Raw genomic sequence first — 24336 nt, forward strand, 5'->3', positions numbered from 1 at the left:
TTATTTATTTTTGGCTGTGTTGGGTCTTCGTTTCTGTGCGAGGGCTTTCTCTAGTTGCGGCGAGCGGGGGCCACCCTTCTTCGCGGTGCGTGGGCCTCTCACTGTCGCAGCCTCTCTTGTGGAGCACAAGCTCCAGATGCGCAGGCTCAGTAGTTGTGACTAACGGGCCTAGTTGCTCCGCGGCATATGGGATCTTCCCAGACCAGGGCTCGAACCCGTGTCCCCTGCATTGGCAGGCAGATTCTCAACCACTGCGCCACCAGGGAAGCCCTTGTTCAAGTTTTGATGTAAAATTTTAAAGAATCCTTATTTCACTATTTTAGATGAAATATGTCTGCGGTACTCTGGACAAAACCCTGCCAATTTCCCTGGCTGCTTACATGTTAAGCAGAATTTTGCACAGATCTTTGGAATTGCTTTATTCAGGAGTATTTCAGCTGGAGTGTTTAAATTCAGTCCTTTCTACTTTTTCAGGTAACAGCAGATCACAGTGAGGTGCCTGATGTGAACTCTGACGGGGAGTGTCACACAGAGGCAGACCTCCCCAGGAGGCTGGTCTACACACTTCAGGGAAACCAAGGCCAACCAACTCCACAGCTGCAGGGCTATGAATCCAGTGTGTGGAGCTATGGCCATTTTTATTATATTTTTGCCAAAGTAATGGTTTATGATTGGCTGTAAATTTAAAAACAACAACCAGGTTCTACACAAATAGATTTGAGAAACACTGTTCCAGGTCACAGTTTGTTAATATTTGAAGAAGTGAATGTTATATGTAGACTATGTCAACATTAAAGCAAGAAATAATTTAGGCAAACACTTCCAAGGAACATAATTTGATTTTCAGAGCGTGAAAAAAATTATGCTTTTGAGAAGACAAACATAAGTTTTTACAATTTCATTATTTGCTGCTAGTGATTTCTCTGTTGAGAAGTCAAATTTCTACAACAAAATCTCTACTTCTTATTATAATGTATAGTAAAAATAGTCCATTTGCAAAAAGGGAAAATAACGGTGAGATTTCAGTGCTCAATTCTGTTTATTTTACAAATACTACTGACTGATACTTGTAGCATAATACTAACATTTTCCAATACTAAAAAATGTCAACATACCCTAATTTATTGATTCATAAAGTACTTACACAATGGCCAAGCTAAGGAAAGCCCAGGGAGAAAAAACAAAAAATGTTAAGTAAGCAGAATAAGAACAGAGAAGTAGACGTCTCTACCAACACACGATGTAAAAAAGCAGAGTCAGAAAAAACACTTCAACTAAAATAAACTCCCAAAACAAAAATCCAAAACTTAAATAAGAAAATAACTGACCTTCAGTCACAAGAACATTCGATTGAACTCACAGGTTATTAGATGCCTAAAATTCCCCCAAAGCTTAAGGCTTTCCCAAAACAGTAAAAGCTTTTCCATTACTGTAAATGAAAATCCTTTTAAACAAATTTGCGTAATTAGAGGCTGTGTCTGCATGTATGCATGTAAAACTGGTTTTAAATTACCCTCATTTGGATCCCACACACTAGCATTATTTAAAAAGAATGCAAGATCAAAGAGGAGTAAATGTGACTGAATCACTCAATACTTTTTGAAATGTTAAAAATAAAATCACATTTCTTTCAAGAGAGAAGTGTGGTCTCACTCAAGGAAGGTGGAATATTTCAGCTGTTACTCATAGTTCTAAGTGAATAGTTCTATCTAATATAAAAACATCCATAATGGGTACAGAAACAAGGAAACTAAAATCTAGAGAACTTTTAATAATTCATTTTCCTTCCTCAAGAGCACTTGCCATTTAAAAAGAGGTGGCAAATATTACAGGTTTAAATATAAAATAACCTCCCTATTTATCACTTGTCCTCTATAGGGGTTCCATTTTTAATGAAAAAATAATTTCCAACCTTGGAAATTTTCTCACATGAAACTGTGAATACTGTAAGATTCTCCAAGAACAGAAAATGGTTTGACGTGATCCAGTTCAACATATCCTCGCTAGCAGGGTTTAATGCCAAAAGGTAATTTAGAACCCAAGAAAGATATATAATACAATTGACCCTTGAACACCTGTGGGGTGAGGGGAGTTGGGGGGGCCAACCCTCCACACAATCAGAAATCCAAGTATAACTTTACAGTTGGCCCTCAGTATCTGTGGTTCCTTCCCCACGTGCAGATTCAACCAACCAAAATGTAGGACTACAGGAGGTATTTAGTGAAAAGAAATCCACGTGTAAGTGGACCCATGCAGTTCAAACCCGTGTTGTTCAAGGGTCAACTATATATATACTGTCATTTCCAAGAGAATGGAAATACTTGCATTTCCAAATAGTTGCATGCATTATATTGCTTATGTCCATCCTGTGGTGAAACATTTTCCATTTTGCATTCCACACCCAGCCTAATAGGAAGGTGATAGCAAGGGGTACAGCAATGATGATGCTCAACACACACAAGCAAACCCGCCTTCTCACCTCAAAGCTGTCTGAATGACTATCAAATTGAGTGGAATTGTCTGAAAAGTTACTAGTGACTTGCTGCAATGACCTACTTGTTACAAATTTTAATATCTGATGCTCTTTTTTCTACTCATCATCAAAGCACATTGCAATGAATATGGCATAATGTGCAGGTAAATTTCTCCTTAAAGGAACCAACTCCCACATCCAGACTGCAACAAATCCTCAGTTATGGCTAGCCTTTATGTCTTCTCTGAAGTATCAGAGATTTTCCTCTCTCACCTGGAAGGAGATTAAGCTTGAAGAATTCAGTCCCAGCACTGACTTATTCTTCCCCTGAAGTATGACTATGAAGTAATAAGATTTTTAAACACAAGCCAGCATGCATACACCCATTGCCTCCTTTCAGGCAGAGGGGTACATGGGGAGAATGCATATGAATGTCAACATCACTATCACCATATATAAAAGAGTTCTGAAACTCTTGTTTTGGAACTAACCTTGAGGACAAGGGAACACACACATTTCTCTGAACATCCGCACAGATGCTAAGTCCTTACGCTTTGAGAGTGAGTTGGGATCAGCCACAGGCCATTCTGAGCCTGGCCGTAGAGGGTAATGCTGTTTTGTGTCCAAAATCAGGTGTGTCTATAAATCGATGAGCCTAATTATTCTTGAGAGACTTAAAACAACTTTGAAGGTGATTTTTTTTAATGGTTTCATAAAGATAGTTACCCTAGGCTTGGCATTGTGCCAAATACTATCTCAGCAAACTATTACAGTCGGCCCTCTGCAAAATTTCAGTCCTAGGTTGGTTGAATAAGCAGATGCAAAACCTGCAGATATGGAAGCCAACTGTATTTATTGTACTCCACTATATTACATGGGAGACTTGAGCATCTGTGCATTTTGATATCTGTGGGAGCTCCCCGAACCCATCCCCGGCGGATACTGAGGGATGGCTATAATCCCCATTCCACAGGTGAAAAATGAGGGCTGAAAGAAGGGAACCTTTTGGATTCCAAAGTGCCCACCCTTTGTTTGCTATGACACTCTCTTTCCTTCCATGACTACTATGAGTCATTTTCTTATTCTTCTCAAAGAAAACTTTTCTGGTACTAAAAGACCAAGAAAATGAAATGATAACATAATTAATGTGAAACAGGTAAGTTTTTCCTCTAAGTAGAGAAGTTATCTATAAATGAAAGGTTAATTTCAGTACTGACTAGCTGAGCCCTCACAGAGCAAAAGAGTACAGCCCCAAATTTTGGACTGAAGTTTCTAAATATCAAGGATGTTTGTGTTGTAGGAAAGCAACTCCATAACTTATAAATATCTGCGTGACACTTTTTTCTTTAAGAGCATTAAGTGTAAATCTCTCTCATTCAAACTGATGAATGTGAAATGCCTCTTTCAGGGCAGTACTGAAGGATGACGCACCAACAAAGGTACACGTGAAGAGTAAAGGAATCAGTAAATGGTAAAAACAAAATAATTTGCTTAAGGAAAATTGTTCTAAGTTTCCTGTCTAGACACTTTTTTTTTTTTAATTTATTTTTTTTGCGGTACACGGGCCTCTCACTGCTGTGGCCCCTCCCGCTGCGAAGCACAGTCTCCGGACGCGCAGGCTCAGCGGCCATGGCTCATGGGCCCAACCGCTCCGCGGCATGTGGGATCCTCCCAGACCGGGGCACGAATCCGTGTCCCCCGCATAGGCAGGCAGACTCTCAACCACTGTGCCACCAGGGAAGCCCTCTAGACACTTTTAATTCCTGTTTCAAGGTTACAGTCTCTCTCCTCCAAATAAACTCAACCACGATTTTAGATGATGGTCGTTTACTTTCTATGACATCCATATAAACCTAATTTTAAAGTTAACCAGTGGAGAGCAGCTGTTTTATAATAAAATAAGTAATCTATTTATAAATATGAAAAAAATTTTCAACGTATTTCACATTTGTTCTTTGCTTCCATGGTTTGGGTAGACTATTGTACTTAGAGGTATCTATCTGTAGGGGGCACTGAACTCATACAGTGCCCACATCTGAAACTCCCCAGTATTATACAACAGACATTTGACCTTTTAGGTCTGTCAGTCCCTCACCTTGAGTAAGCCACCCCTGTAGAAATGACTTCCCGAGATGATTATGGCATCAGGGTGAAGCTTCTTTCCCCCCAACCCACCACAGGTGGGGGCATTTATCTGATCATCAGTTTCTTTTTATTCATCATTAAGTGATGAATTCTTCCATGGTTTTGACTGGCATGATAATAAGAGTAAAGAAGGCTGTGTCTACTGTGGCTAAATAGAGAATGAACAGAAAAAATTCACATATGCATAATTTTAAACTTCCAAGTTAGTGAAAGCTTTTTTCCAAGAGCATTACATAAATTCTGAAGCAATGAATGATTTAAGGAGTAGTAGTTAATACTCTAAGTGCCAAGCATTCTAAACAGAAAATATTGTAACTTCTAGTACCTTTATAGGAAACAGGTTTACTGCATCATGGAGATGAGCAAAGTGAAACCTAGTTAAATTTGGACATCTAGCTTTAAGAAGAAAAATGTCACAAGACACCTTAATTTACAAAATTAATTTTGTGTTTCATTAATTTTCATGAGCAGCAATACAATGTGTGACTTAATAAACATGGTCACCAGTACTGTGATTCAAGCTGTAAGATGGTGGAACATGGCACCAAGGTAGTATTAAGGGGTCCCCATCTCAGCAGCATCATTTTATCATGTAATTCATAAATGAATGGTCAAAATGAAGTTGGAATTATCATCACAATAATGGTCAATCCTACCATCAGAATTTGATCTGGATTCCTGCTTTATTAAGAAAAATTATAAAGGAAAAAGTCTACTAGCCATTTGATGGATCCATATGAAACTGCCAATAGTCTGCCATTTTTTTCTTCCATTTGTGTAAAATATTTTTTAACATCTTTATTGGAGTATAATTGCTTTACAATGGTGTGTTAGTTTCTGCTTTATAACAAAGTGAATCAGCTATACATATACATATATCCCCATATCTCCTCCCTCTTGCGTCTCCCTCCCACCCTCCCTATCCCACCCCTCTAGGTGGTCACAAAGCACCGAGCTGATCTCCCTGTGCTCTGTGGCTGCTTCCCACTAGCTATCTATTTTACGTTTGGTAGTGTATATATGTCCATGCCACTCTCTCATTTCGTGCCAGCTTACCCTTCCCCCTCCCCGTGTCCTCAAGTCCATTCTCTACGTCTGAATCTTTATTCCTGTCCTGCCCCTAGCCTAGATTCTTCAGAACCTTTTTCTTTTTTAGATTCCATATATATGTGTTAGCATGTGGTATTTGTTTTTCTCTTTCTGACTTACTTCACTCTGTATGACAGACTCTAGGTCCACCCACCTCACTACAAATAACTCAATTTCATATATTTTTATGGCTGAGTAATATTCCAATATATGTCGATGGACACTTAGGTTGCTTCCATGTCCTGGCTATTGTAAATAGTGCTGCAGTGAACACTGTGGTACATGACTCTTTTTGAATTATGGGTTTCTCAGGGTATATGCCCAGTAGTGGGATTGCTGGGTCATACGGTAGTTCTATATTTAGTTTTTTAAGGAACCTCCATACTGTTCTCCATAGTTGTCTGCCATTTTTGACCCACAAAAACATCAGTTTTATATGGTTCACCAAATATAACTGTCTCTGAAAGTTATTCTGAATAGGATCACAAAGGAGTTGAGAAAGGAAGCTGTGTGACAATCTAACACAGTGTTCTTTGGGCATATGGTACCTATCAACTTATTTGAGAAGAAAATGTCTAATTGTATAATATTCTAATAATTACTAGTATTAACAACAATCGGGAGAGCATACTTTGATTATGACTCTGCCATTAGTGAGCTGGATTATTCCAGCTTCTTTAGACTTCAGTTTCCTCATCAATAAGCATGAGAATCAGATGATCACTTATGTCCATTCCAGCTTTGATTACAGAATTAAATGAATGATGTTATATTGGTAGCAATCATGATCTTTAATCAGGATAGTAAAGCATATGGGTTACTGCTAATTCAGTATTTTGATCTAACAGCAATCAAGGTTATACCAACCTGTTTTTTTAATAGAGTAACCCTTTCTATCCTCATTCGTCTTACGCCTTCCCTCATAAGGAATTTTTATTACCGGCATGTCCTTAATATTAAGTGCTGGTAAACAAATAATTAATTCATATTACCAGAGTTAGTTTCTGTTTTACGGTCTGTCTTTATAAATGAAAAAGCATTAATTTGCACATGAAAATTTCACAATGCCAGGTTAGGTTTTTAGGATTTTCCCTTCCCCCCACTCCCCCCAACAAACAAAAAGACTAGTAAATCACACACAGTTGGCTTTCACCCCAGCTCAAAATTAATTAAATATCCTGCACTAACAATTTATATGGCTGATTTCAGACTTGTCAGTTTCTAGAATTTTCAGAGAGGTAAAGCATTAATCTTCAATATTTAGTGTTGGCTTACTGCTCAGCATTTTGTTAGTGGCTAAAGGAAACACAAAGTAAGACACAAATACTGCCTTCCATAAAGCCACAACCCAGCTGGGAAAGCATACAGGAGCCAATTTAATAATTGTGCAAGGCACTACACGTGGTTTGGTGTCCAAATGCATGTCACTGTCATTAAGTACTAGACAATTAGAAAAAAATAAGACCACAAAGTGCTGAAGCAGTCAGGGAAGAAATGTACAGACAGATAAGCAACAATAGGGAACAACCTTTATAGGTACCGGACGATCTAAGCATCACATTTCAAAGAAGAGCTCTTTTAAACCTCATAACAACCTACTAGGAGAGGCATTAATGTTGTTTCCTTTTCGCAAATGCAGAAATTCAGATGTAACGCTATCAAGTAATTCACCCAGGATTGCATAGCTAGTCATGGCCAAACTCAGATCAAACAGTAGGAATCTGATGCAGGTACAGAGGAGACAGCACCTGAACTAGATCCTCAAAGAGAGGGAGGCCTTGGGGAAAAAGAGGGACATGGCAGGTGTGTTCCAGAAAGAGAGAAGAGTGGGTATAAAGGCCCAAGAATAGGAATGAATAAACTCCCACCTCCAGCCCTGAGAAAAGGCACCAAGTTTGACATGGTGGGTAAAGTCAGGCTCTAAAGAGGCTGGATAGTTTGTACCCGGGTATTTTCTTACTAATCTCCACGCAAACTAAAAGTTTCAAGACAGCGAAAAAGTTCAGGTACCCTCTAAAATGTAGAAGCTTTTAGTCTCAATTCTTCTGTGTGTACTTTGATAGAAACTGCTTGTAGTTACTATAATTTTGAGAAGCATCTTAATTTTCCTGCCTTAAAATGAAGATATTAAAAAGCAAAATTAATGACAAAGATCTTCCCTTTCACACTCTCCAAATCCAAGTTAGGCTGTACACATCTTGGCCCCTGCAAGGAAGGCTGTATGGTACAATTTTCCTGATGGTAAAGCTAGTTTAAGGCTTGATATCTCCAAGTTTCATCATAAAATACTTAAGCAATTGGCATGAAGAAGGGGAGAAAAAGAAAAGTCATTAAAAGCACATTTGACTGCTTTCTGAATGGTGTTCCATGGCTGTCTGTAGATAAAACTCGCAATATACAGAACATCAGAAATTTCTATAAAGTGTGTTATTCTGCTTCTTGTATACCGTCTGGAATCACAGTATCACACTGTTTCCAGGAAAAAGACAAAGCAGTTTTCAGGCTATTATCTATTCTAGTGCATCATCTAAAGGTGTTCTTACCTCACAGTTGCTGAGATCAAGAGAAACTCTCTTCAAGTTATGATTACAAGCCAGGCCCAATAACAGCGCTCTGAGGGGAGGAAACACACACACTTTAGATAAAACTTCCACTTGTTGCTCTAAAAATGTGTAAGCACACTGAACAAAACCCAGAGAAAGAAGGCCTTTTCTGAATCATAGGTCAAGCACCAAGCAGCGTCTCACTTTTTAAAATGCCAACTGCATTTCCGCCCACCAAGAGTAGTGACAAAAATGACAGGGAAACACTCTTCTGTTTGACACGGAGCAGGTCCCTCATAAATGCGAAACCCAACAGGGTGGCTAATTCCTAAGGAAATAAACCAACAGTGCTCCTAATTGCACACAGAAATTAAATTGTGTTCATCACAGATAAACTGCCCCCTGCATCTCCTTGAGAACACCTTTCATAATGTTTAGAGTATCATTAAGCAATTGTGATTAGAATAGCAAAGTAAAGCTAGTTTTCCCTAAGGGTTATGTTAATGGGGGAAGGCAGGCTCTAGAGTATTCCAGGATGTGAAATCATATCTAGATGAGTTTGTTAAAGGACTTGCAGAGGTGGGATGGGTAAGGGTGTACAGCATGGAAGATAAGGTACTAGTCTTGAGTTTGAGTGCAGGATCCTGTCTACCCAACTACTAGCTGGTCACAGGATAAACACCATCACCACTCTGCAAAGGATTTTTCTTATCTGCTTATGGAGGAGACTGGACTCATCATATGGATCTCATATGTAAGAGAATGAATTGACTCCACTTTTACAAGTCAGTCCTATAAAATCCAACACCACTGAATAGGCCTGAAACAAAAATTTCATACATGCACCCACATCCATTAATTACACCGAAAGGAAAAGAGACCCTCAACTAGGCCCTGTGAGGAGTACAAAGATGAGCATGAGAGGGTTGCCAATCTCAAGCAAAGGAAACAAATATGTGTGCAAATAACCATAATGCAAGGCAGACAGTTGTAAATACTAGAGAGTAGAACCAAGGCAACTGCCACCTGGGGGTGACTACCTGTTCTCAATGTTCCCAGGAAAGGCACCTCTACTAGCAGACTCCAAAAATACCCCAGGGGAAGGGGGAGGTGGGAAAGTAGGGAATTACTTCATGCCAAAGTCTCTGAGATTTTCCCCCATCCAGTGATTCTATGGTCTCATCCACTGAGAGAGAATCCCCGAAGTGGGCAGAGCGCAAGAACTTGGCTGTTCCCAGCTGCGAAAACAACCCCTGGGGGTAAGAAGGTCGAGGGGACTGCGTGTCTCTTCGTTCCTTTAATCCAGTTCGCTGTCCCCTCTTCTAAAACACTATCCTACGAAAAAGGTTGGGCATGTCTCATCTGTGTGTGTGCCTCTGTTCAATTAATTATTCAAGCGTTTCTCTTTTCCTAAAAAGTGCCTTTTCGCCCTTTCTTTCTTGCGGGCAGTATTGAGCTACTGAAAGCTACTGGTACTAAGAACCAAAAGGCCTGTCCTCAGGTCCTGATTCTGTTACTGAGCATTGGGTAGCCTGAAGGACATCACTTTTCCTATCTGTGTCTCAGGTTCTCATCAGCAAAATGGGAGAGTCAGGACATTACCAAAGAGGTCCCTACACTTCTAAGTTTTCAGTTTCTAGGACTTAGCCACATATTTGAACATTGTATTTGTATAATGCTTAGATGGAGGGAAAACTCTTCCTACTTTTCTGACGAGTAGGTTAAGGACAAGGAAATAAATGGTGTCCTTTAAGATACATAACTACAGAAGGCCAATGATTAAGAGGTAATGACTCATGAGGCAAATATAAATAACCCACAGAAACTGTCCCTAGTAAAACAAAACAGAACAACTACAACAAAGCATCGCAGGCTCTGGGGGAAAACTCCATCACAAGGTGTGTTGTTTATTTTAACCCAGAGTGAACTGCCTTCACAGCGCCATCCTCTTGGTCCTCAATCATTAGTGCCAAACTGACTAACAGAAGAATTTGTTTGTTTGTTTCTGCTTTATAACAAAGTAAATCAGTTATACATATACATATGTTCCCATATCTCTTCCCTCTTTCGTCTCCCTCCCTCCCACCCTCCCTGTCCCACCCCTCCAGGCAGCCACAAAGCACTGAGCTGATCTCCCTGTACCATGTGGCTGCTTCCCACTAGCTAGCTATTTTACGTTTGGTAGTGTATATACGTCCATGCCTCTCTCTCACTTTGTCACAGCTCACCCTTCCCCCTCCCCATATCCTCAAGTCCATTCTCTAGTAGGTCTAACAGAAGAATTTGTATTTCATCTCCACGGCTCTGGCAGCGTCACCATGTTCTTAAAAAGCCCTGAAATACTTTAATGTGGACAGAAAAGAGCCTCCAAGGAAAACACAACTATGAAATAAGCAATTACATCAAGAGAAGTTGCATTTCTTTAGCTTACTCTCTTATGGCTACTGAACTCCCTTTAAGAAATGAGGGCCTCCCTCTGCCCCTCTTGGTGCTTGGGGATAAAATGTGGGTTTAGGAACAGGATTGAGCCAGTGTCCGCTGGCTGACAGCAGTGGACTCTGCAATGTACCTCCCAGAGCCCCCTCAGCTGTCGGTCCTCTTTGGGGGCTGCCTCAACCCAAGACAAGTGCCTCGCCCAAGGTCACATCTGCTTCTGGGGCAGCCTGTATCCAAGGACTGATCAACACAGGGGTATAAAGGCCCAGCCTTGTCGCCCAGCTCAGGGACATTCTAGCAACAAAGCTCCCATCGGGTTGGCTGAGGTCTTCACTGTGATAGCCCCAGTTCAACTTGCCCTCTGTCCCATCCTGCTTTCTTCCTGCTCCCCCTCCACAGGTGGGATTGCAAGAGCACTTCCTAATAAACATCCTACATGCTAATCTCCATCTTTCACTTGGCTTCCCAGAAAACCCAACCTGCGATGGCATTGAGTTTTCAAAAATTACTTAGCTTCTCTGAGCTTCAATTTCCTCAGCTGTAAAATAGGGATAATGATACCTTCCCACGGCTGTTGTCAACACTGCAGGTGACAGTTTGTGGGTAAGCACCCAGTTGTGTGTCTAACTTAGGGCAGTGCTTGGCAAGTTCCCTTCCATCCTCACCCCCTCACAGGCAAACCCAAGCACCTCAGTTTTGTTATATCTTTTCAAATTATATTATCACATTAAATGTACATCCAGAATTTTGTTTACAGAATCTTTGGCCATGAAGCCTTTTTCCTCATATTAACATTTTTACTGAGTAAAACACAGACCCGAAGAGGCTACAGGCATACCTCATCGTATTACATTTCACAGATATTGCATGTTTTTACAAATTGAAGGTTTATGGCAATTCACATGAAGCAAGTCTATTGGTGTCACTTTTTCAACAGCATTTGCTCACTTCATGTCTCTGTGTCACATTTTGGTAATTCTCACAATATTTCAAACCCTCCACCAGCAAAAAGATTACGACTCGCTGATGGCTCAGATGATGGTTAGCATTGTTTAGCAATAAAGTGTTTTTTATTTAAGATATGTACATTTTTTGGACATAATGCTATTGCACACTTAATAAACTACACTATAGTGTAAACATAATTTTTAAATGCACTGGGAAACCCCCAAATTCGTGTGACTCGCTTTATTGCGATATTCACTTCATTGCAGTGATCTGGAACCAAACCTGCAACATCTCCGAGGTCTGCCAGTACTGATTTATTATTAAACATTAACATAAATAACAACAGGTCACAAGATTTAACACTTACCTATAATAAGTACAGTAAATCCAGTGTTGTTGTGGTGAGGATTATTCTATAAAATCAATTGTACTAATCAATGAAGAACTACTCTATATTTTACAGGAACCAGCAACATTGAATTAGTATACCATGTACCTATCACTAAAACTACTTTGAATATGCTAATCTCCCACTGATATGATGTGATAAAAGCAAGTCTGGCTTTGCTTTCTATTCAGTGCCTTCCTGGCATCTAGTCTGTTGTAAATGCTCAATAAATATCAGTTGAATGAATATGGTTAAATTATAATGGATCCTCTTTAGAATACTGATGATGACAGCTTTATTAACATCCATACAAACAGCCTAATCATGTTTTTACAATTTGCAGCTGTTATATTTAGAGATCTCTATTACAAAGATTCGATTCTTCCTCTTTTTTAAAAAAAACAGGCCGCTATAACATCAGGATTTTTTTTTTTTTTTGCACAGGTGGATCAACTGTTCTTAAAGGCATCCATTGTTTTAGTCATATGGTACTTTGTAGAAAACTAATCAAGAATTTCACACCTCTCAAAAAGAACAGAAAAGGCAATTTATAAATTAGATGATTAATTTTCTAGTAGAACTAATAGCAGACATTGATTTTAACATTTCATACAAATTGCAAGGGAACACATCGAATGCTGATTTACATGTCAGCTGAGGAAAGGAGAAAACTGTGCATACATTTGAACATACCTGACAGCATAGATATTCGTAACTACTTGAAAATGTTCTTTTGACTCAGAGAGAATTAGATTCTATAGTCCTTTTGATTATTTCTGGCAATGGTGAAAAGAAATTCAAGGATAACAAATTATTCTAAAAAGTTCAACTCTACCACAACACCTACACTGAGGATATTAACCCATAAGTTGCCTGCCAAGTAATAATACCGAACAAATAGATACCTAGGTAATTCAGAAAACAAAGCACCTAAAAATTGTTTCTGTTGCACACACGTGTATAGCCCTTGATTATTAATGTTAGTAGAAATATTGAGAATAGATTTTAAAACGCACACAAGAATATACCTAAAATGGACTGAACAGAGGTCAACAGAAAGGTGATAGTACCCAGAAACACAACTTTTACAGATCAGTGACTACTGCCAAGGTCACAAACCGAAGGAAGATTTTTTTTTCATAGAAGATGCAATAGTATCAACAGCGTACAACGTACTCAGAAAGAATCTGACTTCCTTTGGGACCCAAAGTAAAAAGGCATTTTTATCTGCCTTGTCTGTCTTAGGATTGTACGTCTTTTTCCCTTCCCTCAAGCACATTCCTAATAACAAATTGAACTTTAAAAAGCTCTGGAGAAAATGAATTCGCCACTCACTTTAAGGGCTCAGGAGACAGTTTTGTGCCTGAGAGGTTGATTTGCATCAGAGCCAGAGAACTACTAAAAAACTGCTTGAAGGATGGGGGTACTTCTTTTCCTTTCCTGAAAAACAAAACATGAGAGTCTTACATGCAGTTAAACTTCCATCTCTGCACCCCACTTCCAAACTGGCACAATTATTCATCGGTAAATTCAAACACTGTGAAATAATCCATGAACTGGTTGTGTTTCATCAGAAATTTAAAGGTAAAAAGAAACAAAATGTCTGAAAGTTAAATAAATTAATTCAGTGTACTTTCGAAAATTACGTAGGAGAGGTTAAGAAATGTCATTAAGTCTTTAAAACATTTTATTCCTATTCTTTGTAGCCAAAGAACTCATTGTGTTCCACCCCCTAGTTCTTCAGGAAACTCCATATTTGAATTTTTAAGAAATAAGTCAAAGAAGATACATATTTCTCACCAATTTAAAGAGCCTTCCCACTGGGTGGCATCAGATTGTTAAGGATCACTACCTGTGTTTGGCTATGTTTTCAGATGCAGCAGGTCTCAGACGGCAACGGGATTGTGACCAGATGTCAAGTCTGATTGGCAAGAAGCCTGCATGACAAATATCCTACTCGGCTCTTATATCCATACCACAGATCTAATTATTTCAGGCCAAATATTAGAATAAAGACAAAACTCCAAAAAGAAATGCTTATAACCTCCAAATACGTCCCCTTGCTATTCCAGTGGGAAGTATATGAATCAAATCATACAACTCAATAAGAAGACAGAGTCAACACTATGAGGATTTAAGAAAAGATTCCAGAGTCAAAATTGGAATACGAACGCTTTGTTTGTTTTGTTCTATCTGATAGAATTGTTGGAAGGTCTGAGTAAGTACAGCACTTAGCCTGATGCATTGTAAACACTTATTCAATGACAGTTATTCATATTCTGTGGAGGGAATCATAGACTCTCGGGCAGAGGCCGTCCTAGGGGTCGAATTCAACCACAGAACATTCAACAATATTTTATGTATAGAGGTCTAGGAAACCTGTCAATATTTGAAAAAGGTTTTAAAACAGGACAATTTCAGGCTGAGAAGAAATACCTAAGCAACCAGAATATCTATTTAAGAGGATGAAAAATACACTTAAGAGGAAAGAGAATTCTGGTAGAATACATATTAGACGTTTCAAAACAACTCTGGTCCCCGACAGACGCTTGTATATCATGTTCATTTTCTTTTTCTTTTTTTTTAATTGAATAATTGAAGTAAAGGTGAATTACAATGTTGTGTTAATTACTGTTGTATAGCGAAGTGACTCAGTTATACATATATATACATTCTTTTTCTGATGAGCAGACTTTGGCAGACTTCAGAAATGGGGTCTTGGTAACATGAATAAATTGAGGGTGGCTAGCAGCCAAAATCTCAGGAAAAACAAAAAAATTAACCTGCCTTGTATTCCCTGAAGTACAATGGGATGTGAGTGGAAGTGATGTGTGTGATTTCCAGAGACAAGTTTTACCATGATTCTTTCTCCTCTACTATGTGACTGTCAACGTACTAGAAAGAGGCTGCTCTGCCTCCCAGAGTGATGTGGCTAACCCATAAGGGACATGTCACAAAACTGCTGTTGCTGAAAGCTGTGGAGAGGGTGGTGGGTTGGGGGGATCATTTGTTACTGGAACAACCTGACCTATCCTGACTGCTACACTTATGAAATTATCTGTGAACCAAAGTATGAATAGTCTGACTAACAATCCACAACTCAGTGTAAATGCAGCAATTTCTACATAATTACCAAGGGCTTTCTATGGTTATATCTAGGTAAGGTAGTGGGTACTAAACAGTTTAATCACAACCTCTCATTTGGAAGACAAGGAAATTTGTTAGCACAATTCCCTCTAAGGCCAAATGGAGTCTTGGCTACCAAACCCCCTTTTTGTTACACATGACTCAGTTTTCCTGATTAGCTCCATTTTTATTACACAATTTGGAACAGTGCTAATTAATTTTAACTGCTGAGATTGAAATACCACCTGAATTGCAGCCACCCTATCAAAATGCTAAGCTCTATAAGCTTAATAGCTCTACTTAGGACCAGTCATCACAGAATTCACAGTAGTATGAATTCAAAAGAGCTAATTAGATGAAAATCCTTATCGCCTATGATATCATTTCTAACCCAGTTCCTCAGTCTATTATAGCTCCACCAAAGCATGGCTTCATAAGCTGACTTCAAATACATGAGTGGTCTGGGTGGTCAAGTTAATACCCTCTAAGGCCTTTGAAATAAAGTATCTTAGAAAACTCTCAACTTCGCCCACCATTTTATCTCCTACATTTTACTCTCTCTGATCTTATCCTATTGAGGTACATGTGGCATATTTTTGCTATTGTAGACATTTACATACTGTAGAAGTAATGGACCAAGAATACTTTAAAATATAGAATAACTCACTATGAGGCATAATTGTAGAATAAAGCATGCTGAATTGTGAATTTTCCAAACAAGTGACTGTTATCCCTTTGAATATGTAAAGTTTTCAAAAAGTTAACCAATAAAAAAGGAGGTATTTCTAATATTAAGCAATTCTCCATGTTATTAAAGAGCATATAATGACTAAAATATGGTTTACGACTTGTGGTAATAATTACAAATGGTTAAGTGTTGAACTGTATTAATACACTAGATGGTTCCAGAATTCCAGTTACATAAACCATGTACTTTTCATGATTTTTCTGCATTCTGCCATTCTAAGTTGCTGCTGTGTGTGAATACTTTGCTTCTAATCTACTGCTGGATTTTGCAAACAATTCTAAGTCGGGAAGGTAGATGTGAGGTACTTAGGCGGGCCCCCCACTTCTACAAATCAGAATGCATGAGCTCTGGGGTGACGATTCTCTTTATCTTCCAGACACAGTTGATACTTAATTCAAAGTGCATTATTGAGAAACACCCATAGAAGTTTCTAAAAGGGGTCTTTACCATATTAAGAGAGAATGCCTGTCCACATATGAGAAACAGTACATTATTACATTGTTCATTTAGGCAGTCTGGAGTTATTGATAAGAACATTGTCCTGCAGGGAAAAAAGATATAATAAAAACTTGAATTTTCAAGGTCTAATATTCAGAGATAATGATTTAGGACCATCTCCTTTCATGCACAACATTCACCCTTTATCACTCCGTTTTCATCTCACTACAACTTTCTCTGAGAGAAAGATATGATAATGATAGCAGGAATAAATCCATACCGGTGAGAAAACACAGCTCTGGAGAGATTGAGCACAGCTAAATACTGAAGGCAGCCACGGAGAAGAGCTCCACAGACCTGGGAAAGAAACAAGGCTCTCTTATTTTCAAATATTTCTAGGACTTGGAGAATATTTTATTGGGAAGAAAGCCCATTGTTTCCCATCTAAATATGGGACCCCCATATTTGTGACCCCCCCGAGCAATATAAAAAAGTATTACCATGTCCAGGGAACATTCTGTATTGGACAAATCCAGATGAGCAATGGCATTTGGCTGGGCCAAAAAACTGTACATGGACTTGAATAAAAAGCGAAAACCAAATATGTTAGGATCCAGAAACACACATGCACACACTCACGCGTGCACACACGATGTTAAGTTAATATTTTAAAATCAAGTTGCCCAAATCCACTGAGGATCATCCTCTACTCTTCCCAAGAGGATGGCAGAATTTTCTGTCATTCCATTACCTTCCCTGAGAGCAAAATCCCAAAGAATATTTTAAAGTATGTTTAAGTTTAAAAAAGGCCAAATGGAGTCTTGGCTACCAAACCCCCTTTTTGTTACACATGACTCAGTTTTCCTGATTAGCTCCATTTTTATTACACAATTTGGAACAGTGCTAATTAATTTTAACTGCTGAGATTGAAATACCACCTGAATTGCAGCCACCCTATCAAAATGCTAATCACTTTTGAAAGTGTTTAAGGAGCCACTAATTTGAATTTGAACCACAGGACGGTGGTCTCGGGCTATACTCTCTTCAGTTCAAGAAAATAATTTTTCTATCCTTAGTTACTTCCAAAATCTAACAAGAAAGGGCCTGACAACACTATTAGGCTTTTTTTTTTTCTTAATCTCACTTATAACTAAGACCCTTCAGTTTCTAGAGTGTCACAATGCCTAAAATATACCCTCATCCCTGTGCAAGGCTATCAAAACAATAAAATTAACAACTCTCTGTTATTCTCTAATAGCCCTGTGTGAGTAGTAACTGCCAGCATCCACCAATAGCACACCAAATCCAAGCTCCTGCCACCAGGCAAATAGCTAAATTCTGCTTTGCTTCACTGGATGCCACGAGATACTTGCGAAAACAAACAAGCTTACATTGAGAGGTCCTAGTCCTTGGCAAAGACTCCTAAGTGTAGCAGCTTAGCTATAGATGCATGAGAAAAACTCCTCTTGACCAAGGAATTCAGAATAGCAAAAGACTGGCCTGTAAATATTTTAGAATAACCAGACATACAATGTACTGTATTATGAAAAGTTCTGATTCAGAAAAATAATCTTGTTCTGACTTAATGAAGATCTGATTCTCTGTCTTTGCCTGGCACTGTGATTTTACTCCTGGCCACCAGCTGGGGAAGCTCTAATCACCCTCAAGTGGTGACAAGACCCAACCTGGCCAACACTTCTCCAGCAGTCCCTGCTAGGCTGCTCTCCTGGAAAGCACAGGGCCAGGTAAGCCCCTCCCTGCACCTGCTGAATGGCTCTCAGAACCTCAGCCTGTCGGGGCTAGAAGCCCACTGTCACTCGGCTTCAACATTCCACTTGCCCTTCCGCAGAGGCAAGCTGGGACAGGACTCCTGGCTGGCTACTTTGCTGTTTTGGGTGACTATCAATGCCCCTATGTTATCAGCCTTCTTGTTTAATCTTCAGGCTCTTCTTTTACCTTTCTCTCTATTCTGCTAGTTTGTCACTGTAATGTTTTGGTGGTTTCACATCGGACTCCTTGTTTCATCTTGGGAGGGAGCAGATTTATGAATCATCAGTGCAAGTGACAACTACAATTGGACAACACACTGAAAACGTCATGGCACACCAGGAAGCAAGTACTAATATTATGTAAATGAGTTCAAGTGTAAGGGAGAGGAAAATAACTACAAAGGGGGCTGTGGCAACATTCCCTGTCTTACAGGGAAAGGAAAACAGAAGAGAAATGAGAATACATGTCACAGTGTTTTTCACTCCCATAAAGCAATGGATGTAAATTAAGGTCCTTTGAAGAGGTCCATGTGCTGTGGGTCCCACCCCATTGTTAAGGGAGCATTTCTTCTAAATTCTATCCTGTGACTAGAGAGGACTATTCACACCATCTGGCAATGAGATCATACCTAATTCACTGTATCAATAAGATCTGCCAAACACTTATATTACTGATTCAGCTGCATGAAAGATCTTGTTATAGTTGAGGGGAAACTTTTTGCCTTCACACTCAAACTTTCAAGAGTAGCCACAGCTGACTCCTAACCCTCCCCCTCTCTACGGTAATCATGGAATATGGGACTGAAGTTCATCCCAATATCCCCTTTCCATCACAAACTATGTTTTTATAAAGCCACCAGTCTTCTTAACAATATTATTTAATGATGAAATAATTCATTTTACATTTCCAATCTTTCTTATCAGGCAATTTTAACAGGTGCAATAATGTTTTGAAGTGGAGAAAAAAATTCCTTCAGAAAAAGTATTCCCAAAAAGAATTTAAACTTCAACAATCTTAAGTGAGGGGGGATAAAATCTCTAGAATAGGCTACATTTAGTAAAGGAAGGCTCTGGAACATTTCTCTAAAACTCTTCATAAGCTCATGACTAAATGATTTGAAGGTGTCATGATAAAGGGAGATGTGGGGAAATATGTTTCGAAATTACTCCAGGGTTAGTAAGTACGGCTTCTTTGAGGATGGCAGTAAGAAAAAGAAAACCTACCGAGAGGTCATCTCCGCGAAGGATGTTCCCTGAGAGGTCCAGATGGTTAAGAGTGGTGGCGGTCAACAGATTGGCACTGAGTGACTGAGAAAGGCTATTCACCCCTGCAACATTGATGAGATCCAGGCTCAGTTTCCACTCCAGGAACCAAAAAATGAGGTTTGTGAGTTTCTTTAAATGGTCTAGCAGCCCCATCAACTTGCAGGACTGAGGTTAACCATAAGCCCTGTCCCCAAAAGGCAGCTCTAGGATGGTCTTTTGACAGGAAGAAAAGGTTAGTCACAGACACGACCAACTCACCGAGCAGGAGAAAGAAACAGAATCAACTCCATTTTTCTCTACTTCTAATGATGTGGAGGGAAAGGATTTTACTTTGAAGTCTTAAAATGATGCAAGCAGTCTAACTGATCATTTTCATCCTTCTCTTAATCCTGCCAGCTGATTCTTGCCTTAATGTACAGTATTGAAAGGATGCAGATGCAAATTCAGATACTTTAGGCTATTGAAAGTACTTGGAAGTTAATACAGGAATGTACTGCTCTACTTAACATATTATATTCAAGGCAAAATTTAGATTGAAATGGACTTTACAAAGAGCTAATGACATGTACACAATGGAAGAAGCAATCAAAAGGAAAAACTGATAATTTATACACTATTTATATACATAACATAAATGGTTCAAGTTAAAGTCAACTGAAATAAACTGATAATACCACCTCAAAAAACAAAGAATGAACACATGAGGAGGGTAAGATTATTCTCTGCAGAGAGAGGTATGGTCTACCATCTGTGGGTAACAGGAAATGAAAAGGCCTATTAGTCAGGCACTTGTGGTGGGTAGATTTTCATCAGGTCACTTCAAAATGGGAGCCCAGAAGAGGCTGGTCCCTCCCTGCGATTCAAAGAGGTCAATACACACAATTATCACTGATGATTATTCTTCAGATAACTGGGATATGGATACTGCAAAGCTCTTCGTGTTTCTACTGAAAGTCCATGGTTCTAAATCGTATATTTTGGAAATATGGCTATTTCTAAGGTGGGTATACTTTCATAAATCATTCTGTTTTTCTTGTTTTTCAGTAAAATTCTTCGTGAAAATCCCAGCCTATCTTAACCACCCGAAAGGGAAACAGGGAACGGGGTTTTTGTGTGCGCATGGACAGAGCCTTCATCAGGATAAGGGGCGAGGGTCAGGCCAGAACTGGTCACGGCTGCAGGACCCAAGGAGGCACTCCAAGAAAAAAAACAAAAGCTGAGGGTTACAAGTACCACCCCACACTGGAGCAGTACTCTGCTCCACGTTTAGAATGTTTGGTGCATGGCACTCATGGAGGGGTTAATACCTCATGCTTCAGCTTTGGAGAGTTACAGAGAACCAACTCCAGTGTGTGTCCAATAAAGGCTACTGAGCCATTTCTTGATGGTGAGTGTCCATTTGGGTTCGTAGAGAGAAGACTCAGAGCCAGGGAGGGGAAAATGTTTTACTTAAGTACATGGAAGAATGTCTTGGCCATCAACTCAACATTTATTAAACGCTCATAACGTGTTTATCAAATGCTGGGGATTCAGGAGGTATGTGTAAATAAGACCCATTCTTTGCCCTCAAAAAGTTCAAAGACCACCACGAAAGAAGCTAAATAAATTCCAGGATGAAAAGCCAGTGCTACACGAGGAGTATTTATTCAATACAACAAATCTTTATTTAAGGCCTACTGTATACCAGGTGTGGGCTTCTGAGACCCAGGGGATACTCTTTTACCCTCTCAAAGCCAGTCCAGTGGGAGACTCAGACAGTTGAATAATCATAATCTAGCGAGGTCAATACTATCAAAGAGGTAAGAGACAAGAGCTTTGCAGTGAAGGAGGCAGAGATTTGATTAATTGTGTTAGATAAAAGGAACTTGCAATGGTCCATAGAATAGGTTAATTTCTGGAGGCAACTTCTATGATTGTTTAAATGACCAACTTCCTTCAGTTTGTCCTGTTATTGGTAGTATCAATGTATTTTGAAATGCAATAATCGAGTCCAAAACCTGTGGAAAATATCAGACTCTCATCAAGAAAATCATTTTTAAAATTATGTCCCTAGTGCAGTATAACAAAAAATAAATAAATTCCGAAATTAGAAGGCGAAATTAGCCTTGACAGCAAAACGCTCCTTGCCAAGCGTGGGCGCTTGGCAGCTGGCCAACATTTGAATAGAACTGGGAGAATCATGTTATCATGATCAGCTTCAAGCTACTGAAACAGAATGAAGGATTTCCTCCCCCAACCTCTGGAGCCTACATCCACATGAGGCCTGTGTTAATAACACACTAATAGCAGGAAATCACAAAAATGTAGGATGGAAAAAATCAGGGCTCTTCCAACCCAAACTATGCACAGATTTTTCATGCTATCGTCGATTCTGGTTGTCTAGTGATTTTGACCATTCTTCATATTTATTATTGGAGTGTTTACAGCTGGAAAAAGGTGGTACCAGATGGCCCTGCATTGACATAATCTGGCAACCAGCAGGACATTTACTAGAAATCCAGAAAACTATCACTTAGCTAACATCTGAGGAAGAGAAAGGATATTTGGAGACAGTGTGGATGTCATGGGCAGATTACAAAAAACAAATCTGTCTTGAATTATGAGCCATGAATATAAATGTTTTCATGGAACAAAAATATAAATGTGAGTCAAATTCAGCAAAAGCTTAAAACTACAATTTAATCTGAGTTATTCTGAACCTGCAAAACCTTTCAGATCCTTTGTGACAGTCTGCAAGAATACTGAAAACCTTTAAGAAATCAATTTTTTTAAAAAACAACATTTCAAGATATACATCTTAGGAAGGGCAACTTAAAATTCTTTGGGTCACATGTTATAAAACAATATTAATTCTCAAACACATTTTATTGCAGAGAAGAGATAAAGATCTTTATTTGTGAAGGGTATAGGGCATGTGGGGCTGTCCTGATTCACAAGGAAGCTGAGGAACCCAGCTCTGCCTAGGGAATCTGCCCACTCTCATCACACTGGAAGGGACAGGGCATCAGTGAGTGGGTAGCACTCAGTTGCCTCAGAACCCAAACCTGCCCTCAGAAGGATCAATGATCATAGCATCCCTCTATCTGTCTTATAGTAATTAACAAATAAGTTAAATAAATATAATCAAGTTTAAAAACAAAAAACAAAAAAACCTCTACCTAAAAGAAGAGTTAGACTTATGAAGCACATAATAAATGATTAACATTTCAATGTGTGGAGAATTCAAATGAATGAAGAAAAAAATTGACACTGTAAACAGAACAGTAACAGAGGAGGGGGACTAGCAATTTCCTCCAAAAGAAATACAAGTGACTAAGGAACAAGGCGGGAAAAGGTACTTAAGCAATAACTGAAGAAACTAAAATTAAAATATCAGAATACTTTTGTTCATATGCTTGATAAAAAAGAGAGCAATATCCACTGATAGTGGGAGTGTAAAGAGGGTTATATGAAATACTTGGAGGACAACTCGACAATAAATATCAGAAAAAGCTTTTAAAAACGTTTGCAAACTCTGATCTAGCAATTCTACTTACAGGAATTTATCCTAAAGAAGAAATTAACATATGACCATTAACTGGATATAGAAGTCATTTTAGTGTTCTTTGCACTACTGAAGAATTTTAAATGATCTAAATGTACAACAGATCATTTAAATAAATTAGGGAACATTTTGCATACGCTGAACTATGGCATAGCCTTTGAAAGTGGACCAAGTATTTACTGACATAAATGATCACAATTTACTACAGGGGGCAGGGGAGGAAGCTTATGAGATAGTAAGCACAGTATAATCGCATATATGCATGTGAGTGTTTTTTGTAGGTATGTATATAAATAAACTATGTACAAGCAGAAAACAGTGTGAAAGGATGGGTACCAAGTTGTCAACAGTGACAGTCTTGTAATGGCTTGGTACTGGCATTACAAGTAATTTTTGCTTTCTCGTTTATACTTTTCAGTATCTTCGAAATCTTTACAATAAATATGTAATGCATTGATAATCATCAGAAAAAAAGGTTTTTATGAAACTAATTTGCTGAGGTAGAACAGTGATAACAAAAAGGGACTACACACACTTAGCTTTAAGATCTGTAGATGGCTTCAGGCATCAAGACAGAAAACACTGGCTCCTGGGGAAATGTTTCCCTTTGGAAAGTTGTTTTTATGCCTTCATCTTAAACATGTGGGTACAAATGTGTGCACATAAAATAACGGGACAGGGCTTCCCGGGTGGCACAATGGTTGGGAGTCCGCCTGCCGATGCAGGGGGCGCGGGTTCGTGCCCCGGTCCGGGAGGATCCCGCGTGCCGCGGAGCGGCTGGGCCTGTGAGCCATGGCCGCTGGGCCTGCGTGTCCGGAGCCTGTGCTCCGCAACGGGAGAGGCCACAACAGTGAGAGGCCTGCATACAGCAAAAATAAATAAAATAAAATAAAAATAACGGGACATATAGAACCACCCCCAATTTCAAATCACTCAGTGAAACTGTATGGTCAGAATAAAGTATAACTAGATGGACAGAAAACCATTCCGGGACCAGTTTGCTTCACCCACTCATCCACGACACACTTAGTGAGAACTTGCAGTGTGTTGGGTGCCAGGGACATGGCAATGAATGAGGCAAAGCCCTTACCATCCAGAACCTCCCAGGCTAGGACACAACCAAAATACAATGGGAGACGCACTAAAACTGAGGAATTTACAAATTCCTGTGCTATGGAACACAGAGAAGGGAACATCTAGTCCCACAGGGTGTGGTGAGAGGAGGCTGTCTGAGAGGCTTCAAAGAGAAAATGAGATAGAAACTGAATCTTCCAGGAGCAGCAGTCATTCACCAGATTTGTAGGTGTGACACTGCAGTTGTCCCAGGCGAAATAAAAGCATACAAAAACACACAACAGAGGGAAGGAAGGAAGGGAGGGAGAGAGGGGAGGAGGGAGGGAGGGAAGGAGGGGGGAGGGAAGGG

General features: G+C 39.4%; 1 protein-coding gene across 2 annotated transcripts in view; it reads right to left on the reverse strand.

Annotated features, from left to right (window-relative positions):
* The window catches only part of CARMIL1 (capping protein regulator and myosin 1 linker 1), a 333075-nt gene that overhangs the window by 108189 nt on the left and 200550 nt on the right, over positions 1 to 24336 (reverse strand). For both annotated transcript variants that reach the window (XM_007457010.1, XM_007457009.1), the window contains exons 13-17: positions 19328 to 19431; positions 16835 to 16912; positions 16615 to 16691; positions 13358 to 13462; positions 8251 to 8320 (exon numbers count right to left, since the gene is read on the reverse strand). In XM_007457010.1, the coding sequence (XP_007457072.1) occupies positions 8251 to 8320; positions 13358 to 13462; positions 16615 to 16691; positions 16835 to 16912; positions 19328 to 19431 (434 nt within the window). The remainder of the gene's footprint in view (positions 1 to 8250; positions 8321 to 13357; positions 13463 to 16614; positions 16692 to 16834; positions 16913 to 19327; positions 19432 to 24336) is intronic.

This window comes from Lipotes vexillifer, unplaced genomic scaffold (genome assembly GCF_000442215.2).
Source record: "Lipotes vexillifer unplaced genomic scaffold, Lipotes_vexillifer_v1.1 scaffold1643, whole genome shotgun sequence".
Classification (NCBI taxonomy): Eukaryota; Metazoa; Chordata; class Mammalia; order Artiodactyla; family Lipotidae; genus Lipotes; species Lipotes vexillifer.